This window comes from Pelodiscus sinensis, chromosome 14 (genome assembly GCF_052426305.1).
Source record: "Pelodiscus sinensis isolate ZL-2025 chromosome 14, ASM5242630v1, whole genome shotgun sequence".
Classification (NCBI taxonomy): Eukaryota; Metazoa; Chordata; order Testudines; family Trionychidae; genus Pelodiscus; species Pelodiscus sinensis.
Window position 1 is genome coordinate 13119415 of NC_143065.1, and position 26521 is coordinate 13145935.

Genomic DNA, 26521 nt, shown 5'->3' on the forward strand with positions numbered 1-26521 from the left:
AAGTAATGCACAGGATATATGTAATGATGGAGATAAACTGAACCAGCGAAGGTAATGTGTGGAGTATATTCAGCGATAGCCATAAATAGCATTAGTGAAGGCAATGCGGAGTGTATATGTAACAATGGATATAAACAGAGCCAGGGGTAGCTGTACATATAATGTACAATATTAATGCGATTTGATCCTTCATAATAGCTTGAGCAACATAAAACATAAGTGCACTAGAAGCAATGTGACATGCAGCTTTAGCATGCCGCTGACAAGGGGATGGGATTGTTTATGGTTTGAAGGTATAAGCTGCCATTCAAAGCCATAACTCCCCCGGAATAACTTTATATAATGCTCAGTGTCTTCCCATACCAAGATTTTCACTAGCTCATCTCCCTTCATTCATTTCACTTTCAAATTGCCTCTTCCGTTCCGGAGCAGAGAGGGCTGGGCATGAGCAGGGAAGCATCCCGAGTGATTGCCTGTCTTTCACTTCAGGCCTCCGAGGAAGTGAGCTGGATCTCACAAAAGCTGAATCCCTAATACATTTGTGAATCTCTAAGGTGCCACCAAGACTCCTGGTTGTTTTAGTCCAGCCACGAGCCCTTGCAGGGGATAGTGGATTTGCAGTGTGTCTCTTGCTAGCTGCCATGTGAAGGCTGGGTGGGATGAGTTAATGCATTCTTTTTTTCAGAAGAAAATCAAGGTTCACCATTCCCCAAATCCCAGCATGATCTGGCCCCTTGCCGTGGGGTACAAACAAGGAACAGCTCTCTGGAGTGTAAATCAGTGATCAACTCATCTGTGTCAGGACATAAGAATAGGGCCATTTAAATGACTGATGAGGAAGCTGGGGTTTGCCTCAGGGAAATAACTGGGGGAAGAGGTGAGGACAGCATGGGAGGGTGCACACATGCATTCAGGGTTGGATCACCTGCATCACTTCCCTGAAACCACTAGAGAGCAGATCCTAGGGACAAAGTATGTAGCACCCGCAAAGGCCATACCTGGAAAGCTCTGACCCACCCTGTTAAAGGATCCTTCGTGGTTCTGATTAGAAATGTAAGAGGTTAATCTTGCCAGTTAAACTCCCCACTGTGCGGAGCCGGCAGCCTGGGAAGCAGCGTGGCTGCTGACCCGCAAAGCGTTTAACCAAGTAACCGACTGAATTTCAATTGGTTACACGGTTAGTGTTTTTAAAATGTGTAAATCAGTAGTCCCGGTGTTGTGTTGTCATGGTGATAATGTTTCAGTACGTAGCCAGTGCTGGCATTGCACCCCCAGCCAAAGCTAGGTCAGATCTGACTCCAGAAGGATGGCCAGGACTGTAGGCAGGGCCGACTTCTCCATTAGGCACAGTGCCTAAGGCCCATGATACTTTTAGGGGCTCATGAAAATGTTTTAATTTCTTTTAAAATCAGAAGGAAAAAAATGAACTTTTAGGGTTGAATAAAATGTTTTAATTTTTTTCTCATACCAGAAAAAAATGAAACTTTTAGGGCCCACGAAAATCTATTAAATTTTGCCTAAAACAGAAAAAAAAATGTTGAAGTATTTAAAGTTATATCAAAAATAATTTTTAATATTTTTTTATGGAGGAAGGGGCCCACGAAGGCAAAAGTGTCTAGGGCCCACGAAAGTCATAGTGCGGTCCTGACTGTAGGTAAAACCACTTCAGGTTATCACACAAATCTCTTCCTATGGATTTGTCCCATTTTGCTCCTCACAGGTGCAGAAATCAAGTAGCATTTCTGTCTCTCATCAGAGACTTTTCCCAGGCTCCGTCCCACACTGGACAGGAAATCCACCAGAAATTCTTCTCTTGGGGACCTGTTTTGCTTTGATGCAGAAATCCGACTAGTTTTTCTCATCCTTTCTCCAGATGAATGAAGCCAAGTAAGGGACCAGGTATAAGATTAGGACAGATTTTGTTAGCAAAGAGACCTCAGCAATGGTGCTCACAGGACATTCCTGGATCCCATTCCTGTGTAAAGTAGATTTTGTTTCCTTTGCTAGTGCAGTTCTGCTGCCAGTCTGGGGATGGAAATTCTGAGCCCCTCTATTGCAGGGACTGGTCCTTGTATGTACATAGTGTGTTGTTTTCCAGGCCTCTGTGATCTGATGCAATTCAAAGCAACAGGAAAAAGGAGATTAAGTGTTTTTACTTTGGATTCCAGAGGCAGCCATGGATGCTGGGAGCCATATTGTGCTATTTTCCCCCCACTGGTCTAAAGATGGTGACCAAAACAAAAAAAAAGCTACTGGGGCTGGCTCAGAGGCAAGAAACTTCAAAGCAGTGTTATAGATTCTGAAATCCCAGGCTTGGTTTTTAAATGCTGAATGATAGTTTGGAAGTGCCCAGTGATCTGAGAAGATGTTGCAATCCTGGGTAAATTGCCTTTTTACTGATGGGAAGCTAAGGCACAGGAGAGGTTAAGTAACTTGTCCAAGAACACAGAGAAGAGCCAGGAGTGGAATCCAGCCGCTCTGGCTCCGAGACCCCTCTTGTAGCTACTACACATTGTGCCTGATGGAAGTGGTTCAGTGGAGTAGAGTTGGTGCCAGTCAAAAGGAACATTCCAAGGGCCATGCAATTCCGTTCCCTACTGAGAAGGGTTTGAGGCTGGAAAAACAAAGACTGTTGGATGAATAGTGATGGGAAATTTACAAAGAGCCTCCCCCCCCCCCCCAATCTGGACCTCTAAATAAGTTGGTCTGGCCAGCTGGATGGGTTTCCCTGGGTCTCTAGTCTGCTATGAATGCTTCATTCAGGCACCTCTGTATTCAAAAGGCAGGTTTTGTATTCAGGATCCATCTACAGGGGGCCTCATTTCAAGAGCTTGTGTGCGTGTGTGCAGCATTCCTCGTTTGATCAGATCAAAAGCGGGGGCTCAAGTTTGCCCAGGACTGGCTTTGGACAAGTAAACAAGGGCATCCACACCATGGCTTCCCTTTTTCCTCAGGCCCCTCGGTGCCAAGCAGATAACCGGGATAGGAAGGGGGAAGGTCACTGAGCTCCTACCAAAAGCCCATGGCAGCCACATGATCATGCTTCCTGCTTCCTTGGCACCTCATTAGGGCACTGCTGGCCGAGGTGCAGGCCCCCCCTTTCTGCATGTACCTCACCCCCCAACTCGGACTTCACCTGGAGAAGCTGTCCTGAGCAGACTGCACAGCAAGCTTGTTAGCGAATTCGGGCTCTCAGTCCAGGGTGGGGCAGTTGGGACAGACACACTTTTCAGCCAGTTAACACCTCAGTAATAGATGCTCTTTCAGCATGGGTGGTTTTGTCAGATCACTTTGCTGTGAGAAATTATATTAAAGCTTCCAGGCTTTGTCATTGTGCGCAGTCGTACTGCATAACCGCTTCACTGTGGCATTCCCCATCCCCAGCCGCACCGCCTGCAGCCCAGTTTGAGCAGCACCATGGCCCACTGGGGAGAGCACTGAGCAGGAGACCTGGTTAGAGTCCTGACTCCATCACTGACTGGCAGTGTGACCTTGGTCAAGTCACTTCCCCTCTGTTTCCCCTCCAGCCCTTTGTGTGTCTGCTCTAGACGTTGGGTTCTTTGGGACAGCCATGGGCTCTTACTGCAAGCACCCCGCCCAGGACAGCCCTGGACCATTACCCATTGCCCTCTCCATAACAGGTATCCCCTGCGCTCATCAGGCCAGGTTAGTCACGAGCAGCCCAACCTATTGCCAGGCCGGGGGGCAGAAATGTTAACCTCCTTTGCCAGTCAATGTGGGTGCCAAAAGATCAGTGTGAAGTAGAGTTCCCTGCCCAGAGACCCTGTGAATTCAGAGTCATGGAGCAGAAATTCAAACCCACTCAAGCAGCTGAACCACATTTAAATTTGCCTAGTTGGCCGTTTCTGTGGCTGCAATTTGGAAATCTGTCCAGAGGGAAGGGACTCCTAGGGACAGTCCCAGCCCCATGGGACGGAGGGGGGTAATGGGAAGACAAGGAAAAATCCAGGCTGCGGGGCAGGAGCTGCCTCTGGAGGAGGACAGGAGCATAGGGGCCTTTGCCCCACAATTAGAGGTAAACGCACAGTGAGGTGCCAGCCTGAAGGCAGAACGTGCCAGTCCTGATGGCCACTTTCCCCCCTTGGACACTGCTGCTGCGGCGAGTTCTAAGACTGAGCTAGGAGGGCAGGAAAAGTGATGGGCAGGGAGAAACCCAAAGATGACCAGTCACTGGACAGCTGTCTGGCTGGATAGTACGGGGACTGGTACTAGTGAAGTGCTGCTCACCTGCAGCTCATCAGGTGTGCGTGTTCTGCTCCCTTCGGTGCTGTGCAGACAGGTGTGCCTGGCTGGAGGTGTGGCACTGAGAATGATAGCATCGCCATGGCCCTGTGTACGCAGAGTATCCAGCCTGGACCAAGCAGGTATTTCCCCTGTAGTTAATACCTGCACTGGCAGGCCAATGAACCTGGAAGCTGACTTGAACTGAAGGGACTTTTGCCTTTCTGCTGGGCTTTATTTGCTAACCATGGCTCTTCTTCCCTCCCCCTCTTTGTTTTTGTGTTGCTTGCAGGTGAGAGAGAGGATGAAAGCTGGGGAGGTGAGCATGCATAACCCAATCCTGGCCTGCTGGCAGCCGATCCTCCTCCTGATGCTGGGATCCATCCTCTCCGGCTCTGCCACGGGCTGCCCGCCCCGCTGTGAGTGCTCTGCCCAAGAGCGCTCGGTGCTGTGCCATCGGAAGCGATTCATCGCCGTCCCCGAGGGGATTCCCACGGAGACTCGGCTCCTGGACTTGAGTAAGAACCGAATCAAGACTCTCAACCAGGATGAGTTTGCCAACTACCCTCACCTGGAGGAGCTGGAGTTAAACGAGAACACTATCAGTGCCATTGAGCCTGGGGCTTTCAACAACCTCTATAACCTCAGGACTCTGGGACTCAGGAGTAACCGGCTCAAGCTGATCCCCTTGGGGGTGTTCACTGGACTCAGCAATCTTACCAAGCTAGACATTAGTGAGAACAAAATTGTGATCCTCCTAGACTACATGTTCCAGGACTTGTATAACCTGAAGTCTTTGGAGGTTGGGGACAATGACCTGGTCTACATCTCCCACCGGGCCTTTAGCGGCCTCAACAGCTTGGAGCAGCTGACGCTGGAAAAATGCAACTTGACCTCCATCCCTACGGAGGCGCTGTCTCACTTGCACGGCTTGATTGTGCTGAGGCTGCGCCACCTGAACATCAACGCCATCAGGGATTACTCCTTTAGGAGGCTCTACAGGCTTAAGGTCCTTGAGATCTCCCACTGGCCCTATCTGGATACCATGACGTCTAACTGCCTCTATGGACTGAACCTGACGTCCTTGTCCATCACCCACTGCAATCTGACTTCCATCCCCTATGTGTCTGTCAGGCACTTAGTTTATCTCAGGTTCCTGAACCTGTCCTACAACCCCATCCTCACTGTTGAGGGCTCCATGCTGCATGACTTGCTGCGGCTGCAGGAGATCCAGCTGGTGGGAGGGCAGCTCTCCATGGTGGAGCCCTATGCCTTCAGAGGTCTGAACTACTTGCGCATCCTGAACGTGTCTGGGAACCTGCTGACCACACTGGAGGAATCTGCCTTCCACTCAGTGGGGAACCTGGAGACGCTCATTTTGGATAACAACCCTTTGGCCTGTGACTGCCGGCTGCTTTGGATTTTCCGACGCCGCTGGAGGTTGAACTTCAACAAACAGCAGCCCACCTGTTCCACTCCCGAGTTTGTCCAGGGAAAGGAGTTCAAAGACTTCCCCGACGTGCTCCTGCCCAACTATTTCACCTGCCGCCGGGCGCGCATACGAGACCGCAAGCCACAGCAGATCTTCGTGGATGAGGGCCACACAGTGCATTTTGTGTGCCGGGCAGATGGGGATCCACCCCCAACGATCACATGGCTCTCTCCGAAGAAGCACCTCATCTCTACCAAAACCAATGGGCGACTCACGGTCTTTCCTGATGGCACTCTGGAGGTGCGCTATGCCCAGATCCAGGACAATGGCACTTACCTATGCATCGCCAGCAATGCGGGTGGCAATGACACCATGCTGGCCCACCTTCACGTGCGGAGCTACTCCCCAGACTGGCCCCACCAGCCTAACAAGACCTTTGCTTTCATCTCCAACCAGCCCAATGAGAGCGACGCCAACAGTACACGCGCCACCGTGCCTTTCCCCTTCGACATCAAGACTCTCATCATCGCCACCACGATGGGTTTTATCTCCTTCCTAGGTGTGGTGCTCTTCTGTCTGGTGCTTCTCTTCCTGTGGAGCCGGGGGAAAGGCAACACGAAGCACAACATTGAGATCGAGTATGTGCCGCGCAAGTCTGACGCTGGCATCAGCTCTGCCGATGCGCCGCGCAAGTTCAACATGAAAATGATCTAACCAGAAGCAATTTGCAAATAATAAAGTTTTTTTAAAAACAAAACAGAACGTTGCTACAAACATGCCGACCTCTCTCCTAATCTGAACCGCCCGGTCCTCTTGTTCTATCCCCACCTCTCTGCACCACCACTCCTTCCTCCTCTTTATACCAGGAAAACATTCTGCTGATGTCTCCAGGACTCCGGTGTTTGTAAGGACATGGTCTGACATCGGTGTCAGATCTAATGACAAGAGGGGGAAAAGAAAAAAAGAAAACAAATCAATAAAAAGTTATGAACTTCCCTTGTAACTGATTTCAATAATTATGGATTTTTATGAAAAATTGAAATAAAAAAACCCGCCCTATTTCCTAGAGATAGTTGGAATGCAAAATCTTGACTTCTTGATCTGTCCAGTTCTGTATCTGATTGAGTTTTATTTTTCTTCCTCTTCTCTAACTCTCTAGTGGTGGCGGATGCTGGGGCTTCCATCCAAATGACTCCTAGTGTGAGCCAGAGCTCCCTGTTGCACTAGGGAAAGGCTCTTGCCTCAGCAGAGGAGAAAGTACAAGTTCTGCTGTGACTTGCAGCCCCGGGCACACCTCTGAAGGGAAGCGGGTTGCTGGGAGATCAGTCCAGGTAGAATTCGGCCCGACGTGTTGGTGGTCCTTTTTAGATCAAAAGTATCAAATTATCAGCAATTGGGCCACCGCCTTTCCCTGTGCACTGCTTGAGGGTCAAAGTGTTCTACGCCTTTTTTTCCTCGGTCCTTATCAGAATCTGGAGGTCAGCTGTGCTGTCTCTATGTACCAGTAAATGGCTTCCTCTTGTCAGCTGAATCTCCAGCCTTTGGTTTGAACTATCAAGGTTCAGTTCCACTGCTCTGAAATGTCCCAACCAGGCCTTTCCCAGGAGTGTTTCCGGGCATGCTAGCCTGGGTTTCCAGGGTTTTCCGGGGTTAACAGGTAGAAGGGGGCCTGTTATTTAATTCATCCATGGGTGTTCTGTGGGGAGAGGGCTCTTTTCAACAGCTATGAATAATGGTGTTAGAGATGCTGCCTGGTGTTGCTCTCCTACTGGCCTTCTCCTCCCCTAACTCCCCTGCCTTCTACAGAATGGCTCTTGATTTGCATGGCTGTACATGGGAAGTCAGGCGAAGAGAGCAGTCTGCGGCTACTAGCCTCTGCTGCTGTCAGTGCATAGCCTCTCTCCAGCGGGGGCTGTGGCAAACAGACTGAGAAAGGGGTGTTGGGCTTTCTAGAGTCAGCCTGCCTTGGCACAGCCACCCAACCTTTCATTGACTTCAGTGGTGCAACCAGGGTGCTGCTGAGGGCAGAAGTCAGTGCTGGAGCTGGGGTGGAAAGGCTGTGCCTTCTAACCTGGCATCTGTGGCCCCTAGGCTGCCTCTGTGCACCAAAAGGAATCTGTTAACTACCACATCCACCTATGCCCACCCCGAAGGTCCCCGGAGCCTCTTGGCTCAATGCTGTGAAATCTTTCTCTCTGACATCTCTCAAGTGCTCTCAGGCCTTCTCCTGGGACTTGAGCTTCCCAGCACGCAGGAGATCTTGGCTGGAAGATTCAAATGCTGGAGACACGGGAGGGGCATGTGAGCAGGGTAGTTTGGAAGTGAGGAGCAGCAGCTGGGGTAGAGAGTGGGGCAAGCTGTTTTCTAGCTATTTAACCTATGTGATTATCTCTCTGAGTCTATCGCCAGGAGCAGCTGAGCACCTCGTGTTTCTCCGGTAGGCTTGGCAGAAACCAATTTTTACCCTTGTATTATTTTGAAGGATCACATGGATGTGTTTTTAATCCTTTTTTAGATTATTGACTTTTAAAATTTTACAGAGGCACAAATATATGGGTTTCACCCATATTCTGCTGTTTTCAGTGATTTAGATTTTCAGTGGCAGTTGGACAATTGTCAGTCGATACTGATGTTCAAAAAGCTAAAGCCTTATAAGCATTAAAACTCAAATTATGACCCTCACGTGTCACAATATACTAAATAAATACCCTTAAATTAACAAATCCCACCTGTTTTTACCGTCTCTTCACTAGTCCATTTGTAACAAGCCTGATTCACAATCCTAGTCACGAAGTTCTCGATCTGCCTTTTTTTTACACTTTGCCTCGTTGTAAATTTAGATCATCATCATTAGAAATGTTTCCTTTTTTTGTATGTGTCCAGTGAAATCGATGTTTATTGACATTTACCGATAAAAAATGGAATCCTTCCAAGCCGGTTTATACACTAGAACTGTTCCCTGGAGATCGTGTTCACTCCACGGGGGTTTGAAAGAGTCTCGGTTTTGATCAGCTATAATTGGATTGCTTTAAAGAAGGGAAGCGTAAGGGTCGGTTTGTGCTACGGAAGGTGTGTTTGCCTTGCACCAGAGCCAGAGGCTTTTGCAGCCGTCTCCATTGCCCGTAAAGTCAAGTCCTGCCCCCTTTTCTGTGCACACTCAGTTTCCAGTCAGAGCACGCCACCGAGACTGGGTCCAGGATATCAGCAACTTTATTTTGGTGCCTCTCAAACAAGTGAAGTCCCAGAGCACACAGCAGAGTGAAATAGTGGGTTGAGACTATGGTGTGAATTACAGAAAGCAGGATGTAAAGACATTGTATGGTGAATAAATTAAAGCACAGAGTCAGAAGGGCAACCACAGAGGGAGAGAGAAACGAAGAGGCACAGAGGCGAGGGGGAAAGATATGATGTAAGATAAGCTTTGAAAACAGACAAAGCTTTATCAAACAAGCTCAGATTTTCCCCCATTCAATTTATTCCAATATATAGGCCTCTGGAGGCACATAATTAAATATGATTCTCATTTGTACATTTCAGAAGGGACTGGTTGCTTTGCTCGGCTCCCAAAGCGGGAGAAATTATTTATAGCATCCTGTCACTTTAAATGGGTCAGTATCCCCTCAGGAATGAGCCCTAGGTCAGCTATGGGACTGCAGACTGTGGCCGTGTCTGGCCCTTGGCTGAATGATTCCATGCAAAACAATTTGGAAGCTTTGAAGCTTGAGGCTTTGACTTTGCATTGGAAAGCCCCTTTCTTTACTACCAATTCATTAATTCACAGGGGAAGTGGCCAGCTCTTGGGCTATGCAGCCTTTTGGTCATGAAGTAACTGATTTGAATCCAGCTGGTGGCCAACAGCTATTCCAGGCTCATGTCCAATGGGTGACTAGGTGAAGTGGATCTGTCTCATTCCAGGGCTCGGCTGAACAGGGGTCTGCAACCCTGTGCCCCCCCCCCACCACCACTGGCATTAATTAGCATATTTACTGGTGGTCTCAGCATCAAGACCGAATTGTCTGCCACCCCCTGCCAGGGCAGAGTGGAATCATACTGTCAGGACAGCAGCTTGATTGCTGGGTGGGAGCCATTTAGTGAATGGAGAGTCCGTGCAGGTCACGCCACAATGATTGGCGAATGAAACAGACCAGCCCTTGCAAACTCAGACCCAACTTGTCAATAAGTATCCATCTCCTGCTACAATCTGCCAACAAAATGCCTCCCTCTCTCCTCCCCTCGAGAACTGGGCCCTCGGGCAGGTGAGATGGAGAAGCAGAGTTGGGTGGGCAGCCAAACAACGCAGTACCTAGAGAACCCAATGGACATGTGGAGAATCCAACAGCGCGAGCGCTGGCTGAGCAGAGTGACCACAAGGACTGCGCCTTGCATTTGATCATGTCAACAGCAAGGCAGAGTGGTATCAGGGGGCTAAGGAATTTTCCTCCAGCGTCCACGGGGCCGGCGGCTGGGCCTTTGCAATGGATCTCCTTCAGTAGCAGCATCTGAGTGGCAGTTCTGCCAGCCACAGAGCCTGCCCCACTCTGCCAATGCACTAAAAGCTTTGTCTGCAGGTGGACACACCGCATGCACCCCAGCTCTGCCAAAGCACCTCAACCCTGCCAGGCAACGACCCTGCTTTTGCAGTTCTCAGACAGGCCAAGCAGCCTGAAGTATTGGCTGGTTTAATGTGCCAGGAGATTGCCACGGTCACTCCAGCTATGACCTAAGCTGATGGGAATCCAGTGGTGAGGTCAGGGCTGACTCTCTCCAGGCCCTTAGTCTCCAAGCCTTGGCCCCCTTCCCTTCATTTCTGTTGCCCCAAGGGTCATTACCTAGTGGAATTGAGGCCCTTGCCAGGTGAGTCCCCCAGACCGTCCCCTCCCCTCCCCCCCGGCTTTGTGGTGAGCTCAGTATGCTTCTATCATAACATAGGGTCTCCTCCACTTACACCACTGACCTTAATTGTTGGGCCATCACCACCACCCAGAGAAATGAGCAGGTGCTAAGAATGCTCCGGTCTAGCGCCTTTTCCCTAGACTCTCCAAAGGCAAAGCCTGTAGCGTCATCAATGGCCTGTTTCACAACTGGGAAGTTAAACCTGGTGTCCCAATCTACCCGCAGCATGGAGAATTTACTCCATTGCCCTGCGTTCCCCAGGCCCTCGTAGTGCACTTGGCATCTATGCGCACCAGGAGTCGCTGAAGGCATTGGTTCCTGGATTGCAGCCCAAAACAGGGATCTAGCTTCTAGTTCCAACCCTGCCACTGACTGAGTGGATGACCTTGGGCAAATCATTTCCTCCCTCCAGGCCTTGGTTTCCACACAGTAACATGGAGCTGATCAGGCTTGCCCATCTCTGCAAATTGTCAGTGGCTGAAAGGTGCCACGATGTGCTGCATGAATCCGTGGTTAGTGCTCTAATAGCTTAAACGAATTTACAGGCTGCAGCTTGTATTTCCCCAGCCTAGCTGCCTGCCATTTCCTGCCGGAAGAGCCAGTGTGCCCTGTGTACTCCCAGCAGCAGCTCCGAGGAGCGTGCAGTAAGGTGAACGGAACCGTCGTTCCGTGTCCAGTGCCTGGGCCGTGCAGGTCAGCCGTCCAGCAGACGGGCTAGTTGCAGGCTAACCTGCTGGATACCTAGCAGCTATTTGCCGAAAGGGCCAGGCAGGCTCATAGCACCTGGGAAATGGGGCTGCAAGGATGCCGCAGCCCTGACCTTGGGACCATGCTGCACACTTGGTGAACTACTCCCGCAGGCAGTGTGGGCTCAGCACTGTGGCCAAAGAGCCCCCCCCCCCCTTTTTCAGGGTGTCATCAAGCAGTTTTGCCTCATGGACGGAGAAATGCCTGGCAGCCAACTGGCAGGAGGTCAGTGGTAATGTAGAACCCCCCGACAAGCACTTACACTGCAGGCAAGCCAGCAGTCGACACGAAGGGCTGTGGGCACCAGGGTTTCTCCCACTCCTGGGCATTTTCACACCTCATTGAATTTTAATCCCCCCTGAAATCATTCTACAGGCTGAACCTCTCTAGTCTGGCAACATCGTGGCCCGGCCTGATTTCAATGAGCTGGACGTCCACTTATCCCGGGTGTCGCCAAGTTTCACGCAGTCCCATAAAGTTTGCTTACAGCCACCAGTCTTAGCTCTCAGTGCTCTGTGCTGTTATTTAGCTCTAACTTACTCCTAAATGTCTTCTAAGTACCCAGCAAGCAGTGGAAGTGTTGGGAATGCTGCCAAACAAAAATGACCTCCCGGGGTCTGGCAAGTTCTCTGGTTCGGTGCTGGTCAGGTCCCCAGGGTGCTGGACTACAAAGGTTCAGCCTGTACCATTATCCCTGTCTATGCTACACCCTTTGGTCTCAGCTGCACCATTGAATGGTGAAGCTGGGAGTGCCAAGGGCCTAGGATTCAGCAGCACTAGGAACAGGAGCTTGGCTGAGCTTGTGAGCGGGATGCAAGCACTGACTGTCCCCAAGGGTCTGGGGTGTTTGGAACAGACCCAGGCCATGTAACGCCATAGGAAATGGTACCGAGTTGATTGTCCTTCAGGAAACCTCAGCAGAAAACATTCCCACATGCTATAGGCCCACTCCCCGTGCCACCAGCAGCTCACAGCTTGACTTAGCGCAGCAGTAAAGCCGCCTGTGGGCTGAGAGCAGTTCACTAGCGTTAGCCACCTGAGGCTTTATTAACCCGAGTGTCCACAGGTGTCGCCCCTTAAGCTCCCATTGGCTGTGGTTCGCTGTTTCTGCTGCTGCCATTGGCCAGGAAGTGGTTGCCCCGTCCACACTGGTTCCCACAGTCCCATTGGCTGCGGTTCTCCATTCCTGGCCAATGGCAGCTGTGGAAAGTGGTTGCCTGGCCCACATTGCTTTATCAGTTCCCATTGGCTGGAAGCTGAACTGCAGCCAATGGGTGTTGCACCTGCAGGCTCTCCGGTAAATAAAGGGCCCTAACGAACCACTTCCAGCCTACAGGCCCCTTATTGCCCAGCCTGACTTAAGAGACAAATATGTAACTGTCACCTGGGAGCCCTGCGGCGCTCAAGATTTTCCTTGCCACTCCTGACTTAGAGGGCCTAGTTGTGTTCATCGTACCTCCTCGCGGGTTTGCTGGAAGTCTGCTCCCTGCTGCGGTTTTAGTCAGTGCTGGCATGCTTCATGGCCCGTTCACCACTGTTGTGTTGTGTGTGTTTGTGGTGGTGTGTTGCTGCGTGCTAGTAAGCCACTTCCATGCCCCACTCCAGGCATAGCTGCATTTCAGTAGCAAATGCACTGGTTCTTGTTTGCATGCTTAGGAGATCCTTTGGAAGGAAAGGTGCCCTGTGTACAGCTGGAAGAGATGCTAAGTGTGAGAGGCAGTGTTGCCTGGTGGTTAGCTCAAAGGAGGTGGCCCTAGCCTCAGTTTCTCAGAAGCTGAGAAGGAGTGATGGATGGATCACTTGATGATTACCCATTTCTCTGCATTCCCTCTGGGGCGACTGGCAGTGGCAAGAGTTAGAAGACAAAATACTGGCCTAGATGGACCTTTGTTCTCACCCAGTATGGCCCTTCTTATGCTCTTCTGATGACGCACCAGGACTCTTGAGATTTATGGACTACTCTGCTACTGAAATACCGAATGACCTCCATCAAGTCACTTTGCCTCGCTGCACCCCCAATTTCCCCATTGTTCTCTTAGGACTGATAATACTAGCTGGAAGCAACATTGTGATGCTAAATTAATCAAGGCCGCTTCATGACTGCCTTTGCCTAAACATCCAAAGAGAGCAGGGCTCCCACCCGTTGTGGCCATGGGTAATAGGCAGCCAATCCTTGTGTCCCACTGAAATCAGAAAGATAAATACAAACCCCTCTTCTGCCTAGATTTCCCCCTTCCCCTCAGGCTGTGAACAACTCAATCACCAGCTCAAGTGAGCAGTGGACTAGGCCTCTCGCAGGCAGGTGCCATAGACACCGTGTTCCTGGCTGGCTGTTAACTCAGGCAGCTTCAAAGGGCTGTATAATTGACTTCCAGTTATCCTTTTTAATACTGTAATTAAAAGGCCTAATTCAACACACACAGCTTCAAACCCCACCAAAGCCCAGCAAGGCACTTGCTGCAGATGGCAGTGTCCCTGCATTCAAAGAGTGGATTCAGAAGTCTTTTGCTCTTATAAAGAAGCTTACACACAAATAAAGGCTGTTTTCATGGTGGTGTGTTTTGCGCGCAGTGTCTGCAGGCCCAGCGTGGTCCCACCTGCCCTGGGCTTTGCTCTCAGAATGCTGGCAGGGGCGGGTGACACACAACAGACTCTGCTGGTGGCTGTGGGCTTTTCCTGTGGCTTTGCACAGGCCTCTCCAGGGACTGTCATGAAACCCCCGCCCTCGCAACCCAATCCAGCTACAGAGCAGGCCACTGCTCCTCCAGACAAATGCCAGATGGCATGAGGGCTGAACTACACTGGCTCTTCCTGGCCCAGTGTCTCCTATTGGGTGCCAAACCCAGCGCCCTGGAGAGGGCCGGTCGCTCCCAAGCGCCTGGAGCCATTTCTCTCTCTCTGATCACTCGGTCCATCTAAGGAGATGCGTGGTAAGCACTCGAAATGAGTTCTCTGGCCAGAGCCACTCATCCAGCTGGAGCACCCTAAGGCTAATCTGGACCAAGCCTTGTAAAGTGCCATGGGATGCCTGCCCAGAGAAACACTCAGGAAGGACGTGGGGGTGTTCTCCAGCTCCTGGCAGAGAATAGAAGGGCCAAGTCTGGCCACCTTAACCAAAAGATGAGGCTGCATAACCAGGGCCCGTGGCATGTGGATAAGACATCCAGGGACATAGGCACTGACACCTGTATTTGTTAATGGCTTCTCAGAGTAAGGGCAGTGCCAGGCATGGGTGGGTGGGCATCCCAGGGTAAGGCCATTGGAGTGGCGGGGGGGGGGGGTTCCCAGGGAAAGTGGAGGGTGGTGGCTAGGTGGGGTTCCCAGGGTAAGCACTGAGCTGTGGTTAGTTTGATGGCTGGAAAGCCCTGCTTTGGGCAGGGGGTTGGCTTCGATGACTCCTGAGGTCTCTTCCAGCCCTGGGATTCCATGATGCTATGAGTAAGTGCAGTTCAGTGGCTGGCTGGGTAGGGTTCCCAGAGTAAGTGCAGTGTGGTGGTTAGCTGGGTGAGTGGGGACCCCGGGGTCAGCACCGGGCGGTGGCTGGCTGGGGGGGGGGGATCCCGGGGTCAGCACCGGGCGGAGGGTGGCTGGGTGGGGGGGGATCCCGGGGTCAGCGCCGGGCGGTGGCTGTCTGGGTGGAGGGGATCCCGGGGTCAGCGCCGGGCGGTGGGTGGCTCGGTAGGAGGGGATCCCGGGGTCAGCGCCGGGCGGTGGGTGGCTGGGTGGGAGGGGATCCCGGGGTCAGCGCCAGGCGGTGGGTGGCTGGGTGGGAGGGGATCCCGGGGTCAGTGCCGGGTGGTGGGTGGCTGGTTGGGGGGGGGATCCCGGGGTCAGCGCCGGGCGGTGGCTGGCTGAGTGGGGGGGGCATCCCAGAGTCAGTGCCGGGCGTTGGCTGGGTGGTAAGCCCTGGATTACAGCAGTTTGTTGCAGGGGCCAGGTCCCATGGTAAGTGCCTGTGGTGGCTGGTTATTACTAGGTCCCTGCTCTGCAGAGGCTGGGGAAGCGCGCACCATGTGGGGGCCATGGGGCCAGGCCCAGCGGCCAGGGAAGAGCTCAGTGGCTGGGGCTGGCCGGACTCTTCTCTCTGACAGAGCTGGCCGCCGCTGCTCTCATGCCCAATAATTGTTTACAAGATCTTAATAAAATCTGGATGAGTCATTGAGCCCAGCGCTGATTTATTGTCCTGATGGGAGATAAACAGCCCGGTCCCGGGGAGCTGGCCACAGCAGCCGTTCCAGCAGCGCCTTCGCCTCCCCAGCAGCAGGGGAATAGCCCTGGAACGGAGGGTAGCGAGTGGGTAGCAAGTGCGGGGCCCTGCCACAGCACAACACCCTGCTGGGGCGAGACAGGCGCCCTGCCTCAGCCCAACACAGAAATCCCACCACCAATCAGCCCTCGGCCCCTCCCCAAGAGGGCCTCCATCCTCAACAGTCTCCTGGGGCTCAGGCCAGATCTGGAAAGGGTTTAAACAGGGGTGGGGCACCTCAGGCCCGGGGGCCAGATGTGGCACCTGCCTTGCCTGAATCAGGCCCCCGAGGCTCAGGGCCCACCCCAACATTAGGGAACCTGCATTGGTGCTCCAGTCCCTCCCCTGCGGGGCTAGAGCACCCTAAATCTACTAGGCTGGGCTCCCCTAGGCTCTGGTGTGCGAGGGGAATGGGGGGAGTTGGGGAGCGTCCTCCTCCTTCTCCGTCAGGGACCACAGCCGTGAGGGTTGTTGCTGGTTTTTTGCTTCTCACTTGTGTGCGGCCCCCGACTAATTTTTCTGTGGGTCGGCTGCCCCACCCCGGTTCAAAGGGGGAGCATGAGACGCAAAGCTGACATTGCTGCGACAGAGCTGTGGGGGAATAGCCCTTCAGCTCAGCGAGAGGCTGGCGGGTCTGCCAACTGGGAGTGGAGCCGCCGCTCAGCCTGCCAGCCAGAGAGGGGCTGGCCGCTGAAGGATGAATGTGGGATGTCCCCTACTCGCATGTGGCGGGCTGTGCCCTCAGATGGTGTCAAGCCAGCATGGCGTCTCCTCGCCCCGACACTGGACTCCTGCCTTTCCATCACCGGGCCCCGCCCCAGCAGGGACGCTGAGAGGAATGGCGGGGAAGGTTGGGGCTGATTCTGGCTCTGCATTGGAGCGGCCCTGACGTTCTCAGGCATCGCAGGGCCGGCGCGGGAGCTGAGCGCAGCGCTCATGGTAACAGCCCTGCTCTCATACAAATTGCGACGCTTTGTGACCTGGATTTCTTTTTGCAACTGCCGCATGATTACAGCAGGCAGAGGGAGCAGAAGAAAAGCAGGTCGGGGTGGCCAGGGCTCCCTCGGCTGGGCCATTTTCTTGGCTGTGAAGTGAAGAATAAAACTTGTGCCGTTGCTGAAATCTACAAGTTGCTTTTCCTGCCCATTCATGAGGGCACAGAGTGAGCAGGGGGCTCCCAGCCTTGTGTCTGTGGTAAAACTCAGTGAGAGGCGTTATCGGGCTGGTTTGCTGAGGGACGGAGAGAGGCTTCTTGCCAGGAGGCTGCCTCTGTCTCTGGCACCTTGTTCAACATTAAGGTTGATACCAAAAAACCATCTTTGTGCCAAAACCGGAGCCTGGGCACCTGAACCCTTGGCCCGACATGCCGAGGAGGGAGGGGCGTGAAATCAGCTTTGCTCACAGGTCGCACATCTCACCTTCAGCCACATGCTGTCCTGCCACGCAGGTTGGGCTGAACCCTTAGCTCCCCAGGTCGACCACTTGTATGTCCCAGGCCCTTGACCATCACCTGTGTCACCCCTGCCACCTGCAGCCCAGTGACTGCGGGGGCAGCAGGGCATCCGAGCGAGCAGCGAACGGGAGAGGCCCCCAGAGCCAGAGGACGGGTGAGGGCTGGACATTGAGTGGGCCCAGCTGGGCCTAAGCGGAGCTCCGTGCCACGCTCCTGCAGCCCCCAAACGCCCAGCTCCAAGCTCATTTCCCACATCTGGCCAGGAGTGAGGGGGACAGTCTGGGGGGGAGGGGCTACGTCCTCTTAGCAGCCCGACTGTGGCCAGGGTGGGATGCTGCTGCTACTTTTGTATTCAGCCCAAAGCAGCACCAGCCTCTGACAGGGCATCATGACTGTGCACAGGGCTGTCCTGAGGTAGGGGTGGTGTCTGGGGCAACCCCAACCCATAACCCCAAGCATTGGGCCAGGGCAACGTCCACGCCTCCTGCCTTGCCCCTTCCACAAACCCTGCTCCAGGCCCTGCCCCGCCCCTGGGCAACACGACCAGGAAATTATGGGGGGCCTGATGCAGGGATCCCCCCCACTGTGGTGGCATGAGCCGGAGTGACGTGGCAACCTCTCGGATCTGTCCCGCCCCAGCCTGCTGTGCCACGCGTGCCCGCAGCTACAGCAAGTGGAGCGCTCTGGGGCTGGGGCGCTGTGCTTCCCCGCCATGGAGAAACGGGCGCAGTGGGCTGGGAGCAGGCGGCACAGCAGGATGGCACAGCAGGGCACAGCATGCTGCTCCCACTACTGCAGTGAGTGGAGGGTGGGGGGGCTGCTACTGCCCCAAACCAGACCCATGGCCCCAAGTTGTCCAGCAGGTCTAGGGCAGCCACCCTGAACCAGCCTGTACATGGGACAGCTCTGGCTGTCCATAGCCAGGCAATCAGCATCTGCATCCTCCAGCTGCAGTAAAACCCAGAGATGCTGCAACTAGGGTGCTACCACCGCCCCCACCCCCTCCTGGCCTGGAAATGGCTTCCATCCTAGCCAGAGGCTACAGTTGGGTTTGGTGGCTCAGGCTCCACTGTATGATTTGTCCCGGCCCTCCTGTTAGTGCCAGCTGTGTGAGTGGATCAGACAATCCCAGGGCTGGAGGAGACCTCAGGAGTCATCAAGTCCAGCCCCCTGCCTAAAGCAGGACCAATCCCAACTAAATCATCCCAGCCAGGGCTTTGTCAAGCCGAGACTTAGAAACCTCTAGGGATGGAGATTCCACCCCTCCATAGGGAACCCGTACCAGTGCTTCACCACCCTCCTAGGGAAATAGTTTTTCCTACTATCCAATCTGGACCTCTCCCACTGTAACTTAAGAACTTTGCTCCTTGTTCTGCATCCGTCACTACTGTGAACAGCCTCCCTCCATCCTCTTTGGACACCCCCTTCAGGAAGTTGAAAGCTGCTGTCAAATCCCCCGTCAGTCACGCTTCTCTTCTGCAAAGTAAATAAGACCAAATCCCTCAGCCTCAGCTTGTAAGTCATGTGCTCCAGCCCCCTAAACATTTTAGTTGTCCTCTACTGGACTCTCGCCAATGTGTCCACATCCTTTCTTTACTGGGGGACCCAGAGTTGGACACAATACTCCAGATGCAGCCTCACCAGTGCCAAATAAAGGGGAATACTCAGGTCTCTAGATCTCCTGGCAATGCTCCTGCTGATGCACCCCAAATATGCCATTAGCCTTCTTGGCTACAAGGGCACACTGTTGACTCATATCCAGCTTCTCGTCTACTGTAATCCCCAGGTCCTTTTCTGCCCAACTGCTGCTACAGGTCCCCAAGCTATAACAGTGCTTGGGATTCTTCTGTCCCAAGTGCAGGATTCCTTGTTGTTATCTCCTCAGATTTATTTTGGCCGAATTCTCCATTTTGTCTAGGTCACTCTGGACCCTATCCCTGTCCTCTAACATATCTATCTCCCCCCCAGCTTAGTGTCATCCGCAAATTTGCTGAGGGTGCAATTCAGCCCTTCATCCAGGCCCTTAATAAAGCTGTTGAACAAAACTCAGAATCGACCCTTGGGGCACTCTGCTTGATCCCGCCCGCCAGCCAGCTGTGCAGGGGTCCTGGAATCTGGGTGCTAGTGGGTGTGAAGCCAGGAGACACTGACAGCACCATGGCAGGGGCTGGCACGTGGGCTCAGGGAAAGCCAGAAAGCTGGGGCTGCCCCCACAGGGATTGGCTAGGGCAGCATGAGCCAAGCAAGGGGGCACAGAGCTGTTTTGAGGCAGGCACCTTCCAAAGCAAAGGTTCCGCGTAGGCCGGGCCAGCCGCGCTATTGTCTCAAGTAGCTTGTTACTCTCCCTGCTTTGGAGACATTTATGTGCCTTGTAAAAAAACGAAAGAAAAGACGATAAATTTCAGGCCATAAATGCTGCTGCTGCCACCTCCAGCTGCCTTGGCACATACGGCACGTGAGCCCAGCAGCAGCTTTCTGCAAGGTCATGGACATGCATGGCTGAGACAATGGGGCCCGGGCTTGCTCTGACCGTCAAGGAGGGACCAGGCAACCCTCCCGCCCGGCCGTGCCTGAGTGCTCCAGCGGCTGTGCAGTGCCCAGGCGCTGCATGCGGGAAACAGGGTCTACGCCTGTCCACACGGCGAGTTGAGCTAGTGCCCAGCTAACGCACTGGTGCTCGTCAGTGTCCCCACTGAGCAGGAGGCCTGAGCCCCTCTCAGTGCGGGTGTGAGGGGGTGTCGATGCTTTCCTGGCAGCCGCCTCACGCCCTCTGCAGCAACTCCACCCCACACCTCTGCCCTGCCCTGCTCCCCCACAAGGAGCTCTGGGCGCACCCGTGGGGAGGTACTGGGGGTGTAAGAGAAACAATTCCCACCCGCTCTAACCGTCCCAGAGCTTAGGGCAGCAGCAGATGTCCAGGCCCAGAAGCCAGGGCAAGGACCGCCTCAGGGGTTAGCAGGGTGGCGTGTGCCGGCCAACGGGACCCCTCTGGCTCAGGCACCACTGCCGAGCCTCTGCAGAGCTACGTTCCCAGACAGTCCCACCTACCTCACCAAGGGCCCTCACAGCCGTCTCTCTCCCCAGCCTTTGCATTCTCCTGCCTGCCTATTTCCCCCTTTCGCTGCATCGTGGTCCAGTGCTCCCTGTTCACCGGCCTGTCTGCACAGAGACTCTCGCCTCCTTCCCCCACTGTGCCACACTTCCCCTCTACGCATTTCCAGCTCTCCTTACCCCCCGGCCACAATCCCTCCAACTGGCTTTGCATGGCCCTGAGCCCCCCTCCCCCCAAGCCTCGGCGGGAGGCCCGGCAGGCTACGTCTGCGAGAGCACGCTGAGGAGTTATGAGCGCCATGCAGGAGGGACGTTTATGACTGCGGGCGTCTTGACCCTCATAAATCCCCGTGGCTGCTCAGTCTCCTCTAGTGGAACGGCAGATAAGGCCCTGCGGCACCTTTGCCAACTGGTCACGGGAAGGCACGTCCCCCTCCCCCGCGGCTTGGCTGTGGAAACAGCAAGCCAGGTTTAAAGCCTCAGTGCCTCACAGCTAAGTGCCCCTGAGCGGAGCCGGGGTGAGGGCGGACTTCCGTCCACGACCTGGGGTTTCCTGCTGCCTGCCCCTCAGCTCCCAGAATCCCCCCTGCCTGCAGGCAGCAGCCAGCTCGCCCTTTCGCAGCACCTCCCCAGCAGCTGACGAGGGTGGGGGAAGGAGCAGGCAGAGGGCGGAGGTGACGGCATAGACAGGGCTGAGGGGCTGGGCCAGGAGCCGGAGCAGGTAGGCACTGCCATGTCCGTACTACTCAGTTCAGGAAGGGGTATTGGCTGGTTGCCATGCTTGTATCCTGTTGAGCACTGCGGCCTGCCACCTACGCTACCCCAATGGGACGCTCTCCACAGGCCATGCAGCCCAGACCTCACCAGCCCAGTGGCTCTCAGCAGCAGGTCTAGTCTCCCTTTGCCTGGGTGTATCTGGGAGCCAGGCTCAGAGCATGCTCAGCACCACTGAGGCTACAGAAAATGCCCCACCAGGCCATGGCTCTGCTGGTGCTAGTCCCCTGCCATGCCCCTCCTGCTTTTCCCCTCTCCGGCTGCATCCGCTCAGTGTGTTCCCTGTTTCCCTTTTCTATCAGCGCTTATCGCACTTAATTTCAGCACTTCTCTCTCTAACTACCCTCCTGCTCTTATCTCCGCTTCAGGGCCGATTTTTTCCTCTCTCTCTCTCCCTTTTTTCACCCTTATCTCTTCTTCTCTCCGGTCTCTGCTTTTCTCTTTCTCTCCTGCCATTTCTCTGTGTCAGATCCCATTTTCCTCCTACATCTCTCTCCCCCTGGTCCCTTGAGCTCCCCACCCCATAGCGCTGGTTCCTAGCCAGGCTCATGCATGAGCTATAACCTCATCTGCTGCCTTTGGGGCCTGTGCCTGTTCTCCTCACCCTTACGGGAAATACTCCCACTGAGCTCCTTGGATGGAAGTGAGATTGGGCCCCCTTTTTTCTCAGTTATTTTGCCTGCCTCTCTCCTTCCCTCTCCTTTTTTCTCTGCCATTCCTCCTCCATGCCAGCTGGTTTCCTCTCTCTCAGAGGCCTCTCCTCAGTCACATTTTGCCCAAAGAGTCTTGGCGCTTGGTCGTGGACAGTGAGAGTTTTCTGGCTGCCAACATTCCTGCCCTTTGAAAGCCAGTCTCTGCGCCAGCGCCCTGGAGATGAGAAGGAAGCCCGACCCAGGCAAAGCCGTGCTAAAGTCCAGGTGGAGCGCAGAGGGCATGTGGACCAGGCAGTCTCCCTGCTGCCACCCCTCCCATTCGGCCCAGAGCCACCTTAACTGGAGAGTAACTCCACTGACATGGGCGAGCACCCAGCTAATGCAGCTCCTTCCCAGTCAGAGGCCAGGCGTGAGGTGGGAGCATCACAATGAGGTCACAGCTCCTGTCAGGTCCTCACCAGCTTCACCTTGCCAGGAACCATCTTACCATGTAACCTGCACTGAGCCTGGCTCAGCTACTTTCCATCCAGGTCCCTGCTTCACTGCCGATGGAGTCACGCCAGTGTCCCCTGCACAACCCCACTGACATCGCTCAGCACTTGGGCACTGACTGCAGCGGGGCCAGAATTCAGCCCCGTACAAAACACACAGACCTGGCTGCAGCAGCAGAGAGGGGTGACATGCCTGCTGGCTCACACCCACTCCTCTCAGCCCTGCCAGCAGGGGAGGAACCCCCTCAGCCCTGCCCCAGCCAGATTCCTTCTTTCAACACCTGTGGCCTTGCTCTGGCTTGGAGCGCACCCTCCCACGCACTCACTTTGTAGCCTGACAATTCAAGCAGCCTCTGTCAGGCTGCACAGACATGGGGGTCAGGGCATTTTGGCTGGGGATGCCATGTTTAAATGGGCCAAGCTCAGTCCGTTGTCTTCACAGGTCGGGCCTTTCGCCCACTGGGCCAGCGCATGAGCCAATGCACCCTGCGAGCAGCCCTGCACCAGCAAGCTGGTGTGTGGGCAGGTGGGCGACTTAAAGCGGTGGCCAGTAGCTAAAATCTTTTCTGGTCATGAAGTCTGTGATGTTCTTTAAGCCCAGCCTCAGTGCCCTCTGGCTAGTTATTGTCAACGGTGTGAGGAGCGAAAAGGAGGAACCTGTAGGTTTATGGCCATTGCTGTGTGGGCAAGCTAGATTTACTGAACTTCTACAGCTTTATGATTAAACACAATAAATTGTACTAGGCCTGTTTCTGATTTTCCGTAATCCACCAGATTCGAGGCAGTCACATTTTGACTGGAACGTGGTGGTGATGTAGCAATGGAACGGATCATTTCCTAATCCATCATCATTATCTGTGAAACTAAAGAAATATTAGCCCAGGCAAGACATTTCTCCTACAGTCCCTTTAAAACAAGCTTTATCTGAGCACAACGCAATAAAAACACAATTAAAATATGGACCTCCAGCTCCTGTCAAGTCTTGTATTCTGCAGACGCACTTGAGGTAAGTTTCAGCACCACCCTCACGCTGCTGTTGCTGGCTGGACATCAGCTCTGAGGGTATGTCTACACTACAGAGTTTTGTCAGGAAAACGGCTGCTTTTCTGACAAAACCTGAGTTATGTCCACACAGCAATTGCCTTCTTCTGAAAGTAAATTAAAAGAACTGAGGGGTTTTCCAGCGTTGGTAACCCTCATTCTACGAGGAAGAAGCCTTTTTCGAAAGAGCTCTTTAGGAAAAAGGTGTGTGAGGACGGGGAAGAGGGAGTTCTTTTGAAGAAAGAGGAAAAAGCCTAGGTGCCCTGGTGGCCACTCTGCCCATAGTAATTACAGCTGACATGCGAGAGAGCGGCCGTTCCGTGTGGACGCTCTCTTTTGGAAGAAGTTTGTTTGGAAGATCTCTTCCAAAAAAGGGTTCTTCCGAAAGAAGCCTGCAGTCTGAGTTGAACCCTGTAGAAGTCAAGGGGGTATGGTCTTTGTCACAGCATCCGTTGTCATGACACTTAACCCTATAACCACGGCTCAGGCACATGCACAGGTTTCTGTGATTTCTCTAGGAGCTGGTTCTGATCCAAGGAATGACACGCATCACTCAAATTACCCAGATTTATTCCAGAAGCCCTTTAATAGCTCAAATCAATACAACTACACTTCCCAGCAGAGCTTTATTATATGCTAAAACTGCAGCCCTGCATATACTAAATTCCCTGCTCCAAGTAAAGCGCAAAGTTTAGAAGACAGATAGCCCCATTTGTGAGACGAGAAGGCTAATACTGCAATAAATCTGGAGCCATTGTAGGCACGTCATGGTTTGTCACTATACCATATTCCATAGCCACTGGGAATAGCGCAGTGACTGCTGGAACAGAAATGGGATGTGCCTGTTCTCAGCGTGCAAACACTCACCTGTGCGGTATAGGGCTTATGACACACAGACAGGCAGTTCTGAGGCATCCAAGAGGGGGCAGTGGGATGCATGCCGACGCATGCTTACCTCAGCTAGTACATTACAATACAATGCGTGCACAACAACATAGCGGAATAGGTCATTAGTTCAGTGCAAGTTATTTTACTTGCAGGTACAAGCTGGCTGTAACTCACCCTCTAGGGCTATGTCTACACTGCCGCGATCTTGCACCAGAGATATGCAAATGAGGCTAAGCCTGGCATATTGCCGAGCCTCATTTGCATAGCTAATGAGCCGCCATTTTGCAGAAGAGGCTCTTGTGCCAGAAGGTGCTGTCTACACTGCCCCTTCTTGCGCAAGAAAAACCCTCTTGCGCAATGCCGTTATTCCTGAAAATAATCAGCATAGCGGCATTACACAAGAGGGTTTTTCTTGTGCAAGAAGGGGCTGTGTAGACCGCTCCTTCTGGCGCAAGAGCCTCTTCCGCAAAAGTGGCGGCTTAGTAGATATGCGAATGGGGCTCGGCGATATTCGATGCTTAGCCTCATATCTCTGGCGCAAGATTGCGCCAGTGTGGACATAGCCTAAGATGGGACAGGTGAGTACGCTGAGTCCCAGCTAAGCACACTAGCCTTTCTGCGTGGTCTGTGCTCAGTTTGACTTCCTTCTGCATCGCCCAAGAAGCCTCCTACAGGGCACTCTGCCAGGCCCTCCTCCTGGGAAGCACGTTGCATAGGAGAACGATTCAGAATTGGGTTGGCATTGTATTTCTCCAGTCCAGAAAGCCAGCTGTCCAGGGCCAAGTGGGCTCTGGCAGGTACAAAGGAAGGTCCCTTTCTAATGCAGTTTCACTGTGGATTCAGCAGTTTCTCCAGCTGCTCCGCACTGATGGCTTTCTCTCCAGGGGACTGGATTACTGATTCTCAGCCCTTCCCTACAATGGTGCTTGGGTCCTGGCTGGGAAAGCCTGTTAATGTAACCCCCACACCTATGGGGTGCGGTTCACTCTCCTGTGTAGTAGCCTGTGAAGAAAACACTTTTAAGAGGAATAAGGGATCTTCCGGAAAAGGCTTTATTTTCCGAAAGATCCCGTCTAGACTGGCGCTTTTCTCCGGCAAAGCCCCGAGCCGGAAAAAAGCGGCAGTCATGTTCATGCAAATGCCGCGGGGGATATTTAAATCCCCCACAGCATTTGCAATTCTGAAGTGTCTCATTAGCATCCCTTTTCCGGAAAAGGGTGCCAGTGTAGACACAGCCTTACAGTGAGAGAAAAGAACAAGGGAACTCTACAGTCTGAGCTGAGAGCCTGCTGCCTTTATTGTTCAAGCTATAGCGGCTCCTACACAGAGGTTCCAGGTTCAACTCTGCCTGGTGGTGGTTACAAGTGGGAAACTGCTCTAGGGCTACGTCTATACTACAAGCCTCTTCCGCAAGAGGAAATGCAAATAGAGTGCTCGTTTGCATATGTTGTGGTCTCATTTGCATTTCCTCCTAGGATCCCTTTTGCACAAGAGGTTTTTGTGCAAAAAAGTGCTGTGTAGACGGCTCCTTTTTGCACAACCCCCTTTTGCGCAAGAGCTATGCTTCCTCATTTTTTAGCCTACTTGTAGCTGCCACCAGGCAGATTTGAACCTGGGACCTTGGGAGGTTAATGTAGGAGCCTCGAAAGCTTGAGCTATAAAACCGGCACATTTTATCACTCAGGCTGTAGCAGTTCCTATGCTAAGTTTCAATGCCACCTGTAGGTGGTTACATTAACTCTTTGAGCATATTGGAAGAGGAGTCTCCCCTGGCCGTAACCTCAGCAACAGAACAGCCTGTCTCTCAAGCTGGCCACTACCCTTCACCAACTTGCCTCTACTCACAGGCCATCTCCTTTTGCCTCGGTGTTACCACCTGCCACTTCTTCATCCTTTCCCAAGTCACTCTGCTCAGCTAGAGCATCACCTTGACTCTGACCTGTCTCCAGCACAGTCTGTCAATGTTCCAACACCTGCCCTTGTCCATCCTTCTCCCCTTACAAGCTCTAATCTGCCGCACCCTCCTTCACCATCTATCCTTAGTTCCCAAGCCTACCCACATTCCCCAGGCTTCAATGCTGCTAAAGTAATTAGCTCAGTACAGAGACTGCAGGATAATTAGGGAGTCCACTGAAAGCAGGAAACTTGGGCAGCTCGTCTTAAATAAAGGCAAAGAAGCAACTCGACACACTGCTGCTGAACCACTAGTGGCACTCACAGATGATTCCATGAATCTCTCCTCCCCCAGCCTCACCATTTAAAAACATGTTTTTCCACAGGTGTGTGTGTGTCACCTGCCTCCACTGCTTTGGGCTGTTGAAAACTTCAAGGCATTTTCTGGAAGAGAAGGGACGTTATTGCCTTAAAATGTACGTCCTCCTCCAGGTCTGCTCCCCGAGTGGATGATGAATGGAGGGAGAGAGAAACGGCAAAAATAGCAACATGCCGTTGACCGTCACTACTCATTCAACTCCTGCTTTCCCGCCTTGCTCCAGTGGCTGTCTGTGGTTAAAGTGCCCGGCTGCCCCTTAGTTCTACTCAAATAAGGGCAACGAACTGCTAATATCTAACAAGAAGCTGGCAGTCAGCCTCCGACTCTCATTCCAAGAC

At 53.2% G+C, this 26521-nt stretch overlaps 1 protein-coding gene across 6 annotated transcripts in view; it reads left to right on the forward strand.

Annotated features, from left to right (window-relative positions):
- LINGO1 (leucine rich repeat and Ig domain containing 1) overlaps window positions 1-6742 on the forward strand; it is a 515304-nt gene extending 508562 nt beyond the window's left edge. For all 6 annotated transcript variants that reach the window (XM_089781970.1, XM_089781969.1, XM_089781971.1 and 3 more), the window contains one exon: window positions 4535-6742. In XM_089781970.1, coding sequence (XP_089638096.1) covers window positions 4547-6388 — 1842 coding nt within the window. In that variant the 5' untranslated portion in view covers window positions 4535-4546 and the 3' untranslated portion in view covers window positions 6389-6742. The remainder of the gene's footprint in view (window positions 1-4534) is intronic.
- Window positions 6743-26521: the final 19779 nt, after the last annotated feature.